Raw genomic sequence first — 7,476 nt, 5'->3', positions numbered from 1 at the left:
TGTATTCTATTTGAATTCAGTGTTTAAAAAAACACAGAAAATTAACACTAATGGGTCCTTTCTAATTAAATCAACATGCACAAATGAAATGCATTTAATTTGTTAATAGAAAAACAACATAAAATGGTTCAGTACGGCTCTATACCTATAACTTACCCAGTCGGTTCTATGCGTTGTGGTGAGTTGACTATTTTTCATATATGATACAGGCGGAGACGCGAGAAATGTAATAACCTAGATACCTGGCTGCCAGGGATTTACCACACAGAGTCTATAGGTGAGTTATTGCCACCGTGCGGTATTATCCGTATTCCAAAATATGAATTATTATAGTTTGTTGCAGACATGTAAGTCTATGATACCACACCAATCCATTCTGAGAATAAATTAGATTTAGATAGGTATGCTCATTTTTGTACATATATGTACATCTATTTTAGATATAAAGCATGCATTGTTGCTAAATTGCTTAATAAATGAACGCCAGACATTGTAATAATTAAAATCTGAAATACAAAAAGTATTCAGAACCAAAGATACACTCCAAGTAACTTCTGGTAAATCCTTGTTTATGAAATGTTCGGAAATATCGTTCAAGACATTTTATGAAGAAACTTATAAAGGTCACCAAATGAATACATCTGATTTACACTTTATTTGGTTCACAAAAATACAAAAATTCTCTGTCGCACAATCAAGTTACTGCACACCTAAGTTACACCTAAGTTACTGCATTAATCATACCACGTCACATGTACATAGAATCTCACTTCTAGGTATATTCCTTTGGTTTTTTTTTAATATATATATATATATATATATATATATATATATATATATATATATATATATATATATATATATATATATATATATATACACACACACACACACACATTCTAACAATACTTATACAAATATACCAAAACCAAACAAAATTTTGATTCAGTATATCATCATTCGCTCAAGATTATCAGAACCAGGGAAGCTTCTTTTTATCATTAATGTAATATACAAAAATAGTACATTAACATAAATGGTAGATATAAAAATTATAACAAATTCTTTTTTCCAAAAATGAAACTAACCGTCTATATCTACACGTAACAGAAAAGTGTGGTTTCGTTAATATTCGTGGGTATCAATTTTAGCGTCGATTTCGTGTTTTTAGTTCAAAGACACGTCAAGTTGTAAGAAAATGTAAAATCAAATGAATCCAATGAATACACCATATTACAAGATATAGTATTTCAAACTGTGTTTTGTGGATCGACAACAGCGAACCCCACGAAAATTGGTGTTCAAAGAATATTGATATTGAAACTACAGTACATATATGTATTCAACTGTCCTTCTGAAAATCATGATATGAATTATTCATATACGTTAAATATGTCAAAGGACAGTAAACATTGCAATAAACAAGAACATTACATACAATTTGGCAACCCTGTGACAGTTACCCTTTGTGTCAAACTCTTTCAACATGTTATCAGAATCGAGTGTAAAAAAAAATACATATCTAAATTATCAAAAAGTACATGTATAGGAGATCATAATTCTCGTGCAGTTCCTGGCTGAATTCTTTCTTTGGCATTTCATTTTGCGTGATAAAAGTTATTTTCTTCATTCAAAACACATTATGTCCGCAATGGAAACAAAAATGATAATTTTATCTATGATAACTTCGTAGATTCACAATGAACGAAAATAGAAAAAGTCAGTGCCATCTCTTTCTTGGTATCCTTCTTTGTTATATAATATATCATCGAGACATAATGTCGTGATCTCTGTTATTCTGTCAATTTAGAAATTTATACTGAAAGATCTGTATATTTCGCTTATTCGCATGTTTATAAGTCTCTAACAATGTAAGTTGGGGGACATTGGTGTGTGTGATTTTTTTTAAACTACCCCGCTCTGGTTCGTCTTCGGTTAGCATTTCGTCGAGCCTCGGTTATTCTAGGTATTAGTGATCTTCCGGTCCGTCGCCCATTCGGAAGCCAACAATAACTTCCGTAGTAACTATGGCAACATATTTGAGGTGCGTCACATCCGGCGTCATCAAAGCAATCTACAGTGAACCTTGGCACCATGCTGTATCGGGGGCTAGGACAAGAGCCTGGTCTAGCTGAGTTAAAGGCTGTCACAATCAAAGAAATACTCCATTAAGTTTGAGCATTTTGAATTAATATGATTTTTTTTTATCGTGGATCGGTAATGTGGAGTACTCTAGCATTGAAGGACAAACCCATATTTCATCTCTCTCTCTCTCTCTCTCTCTCTCTCTCTCTCTCTCTCTCTCTCTCTCTCTCTCTCACCTGAAACACAGGTTGGCTGTTTCAGCAGACACGGACCAGACGGACGACAATTTTCATAAGATAAATCACAAGTCTCCCCGATGTTGCATTCCACTATCTAAAAATAAAGCATTTAAATACATATTTACAGAACAGAATTCGCTTCATTGCGTATTGGATTTAGAAAATAGGGGGAAAAGTATTTAAATGCATATTTAGAAAAATTAAATCATAAATTTTATGTTGTACTAATTTAAAGAAAGAAAATAAGAAAAACAACACAGTGGTATAAAAATATGCATTTTGAAATGTGTACACATAGAGTTCACAAAATGTTAAAGCCTGACAAAAAAATTGATTATATAGATATGCACATGTACTCAGACCGCAAACATCTGCTTATGTGTGTATCAATGTATCAATGTACAGAGAACTGTCTATCACTAAGGATGGAATACATTGTCCATGCCAGCAGAACAATGGCGTGTCTAGATAGGAGGAACTGTAATGTGCAATCTGTGGCTGATCCATCAGGAAAAAAATAAAAAGTCTGACTCAATTTTTTGCCTGTAGTCACGATTCTCAACATTTGAGTCTCGTATTGAATCGTACAACGCCAACTCTACGGTAATATGTAATAATTCCACAGTCAAAATGCTCTGTCTAATAAAAAGGAATGAGAGAGAGAGAATGGGGAGAGAGAAATATAAATATATATCGAGTGAAAGATAGATTGTGTATATGCAAGCATATTTTGTAAATCACAGCTAGTTGTAACTCTAAAAATACAACCAATAAACATACATACATATGTATCCGATTTGCAAGCATATATGTACAACATATCTAATTAATTAGACAGTTGACACGAAATGGCCATTATAAGGCTCACACATAGACGATACTGCACGGTGGAAGCTTCATAAACCTTCATACAGTAAAAATTGGTTTTGGGCGAAGGCTGATACATAGTAATAACATTTATACTTTTATAGTAAGTCGACGGATTTTAGGGTTACCGACAATTTTTCAGATAATTTCTTGTAAGATTTTATAGTTATAACTATATCGGAGAGAAAAATATTACGAATAAAACGAATGAACTTAGTGTCTATTTGGAGGTTCAGAAAAAAAGTAGTTAATAAGGCATTTTATGTAACAATATTTAAGACTGTCGTGACTTCGGTAATTAGGTATGTTAGGAAGAAGACTATCATACGGATGTTACACATAATAGATAAGGCGAAGTAAATTCACAGGACCCCATCAGTGAGTTTGCTGTAAGTACAAACATAATTAATAGCTCAATGAAAAGTACTTATCAGAATTCAATATCTGGCACCGGATTTTATGAATTCTCAACAAATAAAAACCCTGAAAAGAATATAAGGAACGCAAAGAAGATTTGGTACTAAAATTTGAGAGCAATTCAGGACAATCGAACGAGAGCAACGGGGTTATCAAACAACTGCGAATGAAAAAAGAGGTAATAACCTGAGACTACGTGAAATTAATTGTTGATTTTTTAATTCAATGAAAAGAAATACTAAAACATATATTGTTTCCTGATCTTGACAGATTTTTACTTTTGTAGTACCTTTGTTTTATGTTGTTTCTCTCTCGTCTTTAATTGCCAAATTCAAGTGATTACATCTAAGGATTATATTGCTCTTGTAAACAGGTATTGTCACTCGTTTGAAAATCAAGAAGAAATTACAAAATGAAAAACCTTTAAACTCTACCCCTACCTAAGTTTTAAAAAATGTGAAGAGAAAAAAAAATAAAAAAAATAATTTAAAAACAAAACAAAACGAACAATCCCCTTCCCTGTCAAATGAGTCACAATAAAAGAATAAACCACAAAATCAAAATAACAAATAACAGAACATTGATGTATGTACAAATAAACAACTTTATATAGGTCATTGTCCAGTGTAGACAAAGACTTCATTACTGTTACACGAGACCAAATCATGCTTTGCAAAAGACGTATTAGTATTCCTCATAAAATGATATCGGATTAACAAAAAAAAAATTAAACTCAATCAAACAAACAAAACAACAAAAAACCCAAGCCAAAAAAATAAAAAAATAAAAGTGTTTTCTAATTTTTTTTTGTGTTTAGAATTACAAGTATATTTGGCCGTATGACTTCTATCTATTCACCTGTGAACAACTTATGGTTTAAATATGTACGCAAGACATAAAATATGACTTTCGTCGATCGCCATAAGACACAAGAAATCATCTTGAAACAGAGTTTGTTGTGCATAGAATTATACCAATATTTTAGATAATGGCGAAAACTAATATGTAACCATTACAACAAAATAGAAGTCGTAACAAAAAAATGTGTGACTTGTCTATAACCCACTGCCCTCAGAACGAATTGCCGTGTCGGTGGTACAATAGGAAAAGCAGGAACGGGCGTCCTGATTTTGATGTTCTCTCTAAGTATGACCATTAAAACAAGACCTGCCTATCATACTTACAGAACAAGAATGCCGCCTGACGACTGTCACCCAGGGGTTCTGGAATCTAGACACCGTCTGTGTGTAGATTGACTGGACCATTGAGAGCTGAAGACAGAAGGAACAAAAATTCAATGGAATCTATAACAAAATCCGTTCATATCCATTGAATGCGACGCTCAATAGACTCTACTACATTATGACTTGGTCCGATACAAAGGAGCATACAAATGCTAACTTTTTTCATTTTTAAACATTTCAAAAGCTCAAAGAGTTTTCTGAAACATTAATTCCATTAAATCCGTTTTTTATGAATTTTAATATATCCAGAACATATAGAAAACTTATTTCGAAGTTAAATTCACATTAAAGAATTATTCAAAGATCATTCTACTGATGATTAAAAGTTTGTTTTAAATTTAAGAAATGTTAGTAAAATAGAATTCGTAAAAAAGAATGAAATCAAGTTGTGTAAATTAAAATTCTTACCAACAAAAGATATATCCAAACCATCCTTTTTATTTTATTTGATCGACGACTTGCCTTCAATAGCGATACAACATTAATGGCCGTAGAGTTGATAAGCTATGTATGTTAAATGCCCTTTTTAGATTGAGTAACCCCCACACAAGACCCCATAAACAACGACGAGAACGTGGCCCAAAAGTCATTGAATCACCGTGGGTCAAAAGGGGGGCTTTTCCTTGTTCCCCAAGATGTAAACAAGACGAAAATCAATCAGCGCTCTTGTTGTAATTCATTATTTGGGTCTTCATTCATGATCGAAGATTTGCATGACAAGTTGGTTTCATGTTGATTTCCTGTTTCAGTTGTTCGGAGTCAGTTTCATTACATACTAATACAAAATGCAGAACATTTATTGCTAAGAGAAAACATATGAAACAAATGGAGTTCGCTGCCCGATGATGAATAATAATTGAGGTTTGACGAACACAAAAATGTACTTTACAAATCAGCAATATCATTAGTTTTGAGAATGATAATAAACTTTGAAATTTGTGCAACAACTGTTTTGATTTAATCCCGATTTACCTCATTATTTCTAGTTTAAAATTTTTTAAAAACAATATTTTGTTTATTTAGTTTTCAGCTGTGTTTCGCATTGAATAATGATGACAACATGATTGAAGATGAACACATGTAAAATTTCCGAATTTTGAACTAAAATTGAACAGAATCGGAAATGTACTTCCATTCCATCAGGAAGCAAACAAAGTTTCCATTGCATCCATTATAAGATAAATCTTATTAGAGTATAAAATCAATCGAACCGTTTTAATATTGTCATGGAAAAAAAAACTCGTGAACTTGAAATCCATGAAAAGTGTTCAAACAAAACAATGATTACTGCCAGACATTTAGCAACAGGGAGGGGACTGCTATGATATAAAAATGCATATAGTTGAAGTATTTTATTCATAAGATATACCTTAGTACGTATATACAATGAATATGGATCAAACAGCAAGCAAAATAGCCCTATTATTTGTTTTTCATTAGAGATCAAGACAAACAATATACATTTATTGCATGATGGTGAGGGAAATATGAAGATTTCTTCCCCCAAGAAAAATCATATTTCCCGAGGGCTTCGCCTAAGGGAAATATGATTTTTCTAGGGGAAGAAATCTTCATATTTCCCTTCATGATCACAAACAAAATATGATTATCCAAAATAGGTCGATTTCCATTCATGTTTGGACTTGTCAAAAGCAATAACGTCGTGGTCGGGGTTTTTTTTCGTTATTGTCTCTCGTTTCTTTCATAAATTTGAATCAAATATAGTAAAATTGGTTTTTGTGAAAAAAAGAGAATTTTAATGATTTAATTTTCTTGATTTAATCATATTTGTCAAAATCGTTACTCATATTGACTTTTAAGACATTCAGTATCATAAAATAAATAGTGCCTATTTGGGAGGGTAACAGTTGAAATTGGCACCCCTCTTAAACCAATGTCAACCTCCGCTTCGTGTCGGTTGACAATGGTTTTCTCGGGGTGTCAAATTCAACTGTTGTCCTCCCAAACAGGCACTATTTATATAATGTTTGTAGCGTTACAGACAGCTGTTTAAACTAGTCTATACAGACATTACAGAATGTAAAAAAGTGAAATAAAGAATGAAATGAAGAATAACAATCAGTTGCGGTTAGAAAACAAAAGGAGAAAATAATGGGAAAATGAAAAAAAAATGGAATAAAAAAACAACAAACAAACAAATAATAATAACTAAATACAACCCCCTCCCTCCAAAACAAAGCAAAAATGCATATTTTGAATGATAAAATATGAAGGTTGTAGATAGATAAATAACCCCCCCCCCCCAGCCATTTAATGATTACGATTTTGAGCGTTGGTAATAATTTTGATTATTTTTTGCATGTAAAGATTTTTTTTGGGAAAAGTCGGTCCCCCTCTAACTGCCTGATCGCGGGATCATTCTTTAGTTTGAAATGCAAAATTATTTCCAAAACATGTTAGTAAATACTGCTTTGCTACTGGAAACATAACGCTATAAATAATTGAAAAGTATACGAATAATTGTTACACATTTAAAAAATACTTTATACTTAATAAACTGAACAAAACGTATTCAGTAGAAAGGTAACGTCAATTTGACATTTGGTGCAAACAATAGAATGGGTAGGTTCGCCGATTGATCTATTTGTTGTTTATGTCCCATC

At 32.2% G+C, this 7,476-nt stretch overlaps 1 protein-coding gene across 1 annotated transcript; it reads right to left on the bottom strand.

The window, feature by feature from the left end:
• Positions 1–866: 866 nt before the first annotated feature.
• Positions 867–5,592, bottom strand: LOC128188133 (uncharacterized). The gene is made up of 4 exons (XM_052858993.1): positions 5,261–5,592; positions 4,793–4,879; positions 2,322–2,418; positions 867–2,143 (listed from the first exon to the last, which is right to left on the bottom strand). The coding sequence occupies exons 1-4, from the start codon at positions 5,282–5,284 to the stop codon at positions 1,911–1,913; spliced, it is 441 nt and encodes a 146-aa protein (XP_052714953.1). The 5' UTR covers positions 5,285–5,592; the 3' UTR covers positions 867–1,910.
• Positions 5,593–7,476: the final 1,884 nt, after the last annotated feature.

The sequence above is a fragment of the Crassostrea angulata genome, chromosome 6 (assembly GCF_025612915.1).
Source record: "Crassostrea angulata isolate pt1a10 chromosome 6, ASM2561291v2, whole genome shotgun sequence".
NCBI lineage: Eukaryota > Metazoa > Mollusca > Bivalvia > Ostreida > Ostreidae > Magallana > Magallana angulata.
Note: the sequence above shows the minus strand (reverse complement) of the source record. Positions and strands in the feature narration are given on the sequence as shown.

Coding starts and splice junctions, on each gene's coding strand:
- LOC128188133 (XM_052858993.1), bottom strand. CDS start 5,284: ATGGTTTGGATATATCTTTTGTTG. Junction 4,880..5,260: donor TTTGGATATATCTTTTGTTG/GTAAGAATTTTA, acceptor TTCTGTCTTCAG/CTCTCAATGGTCCAGTCAAT. Junction 2,144..2,321: donor ACAGCCAACCTGTGTTTCAG/GTGAGAGAGAGA, acceptor TGATTGTGACAG/CCTTTAACTCAGCTAGACCA.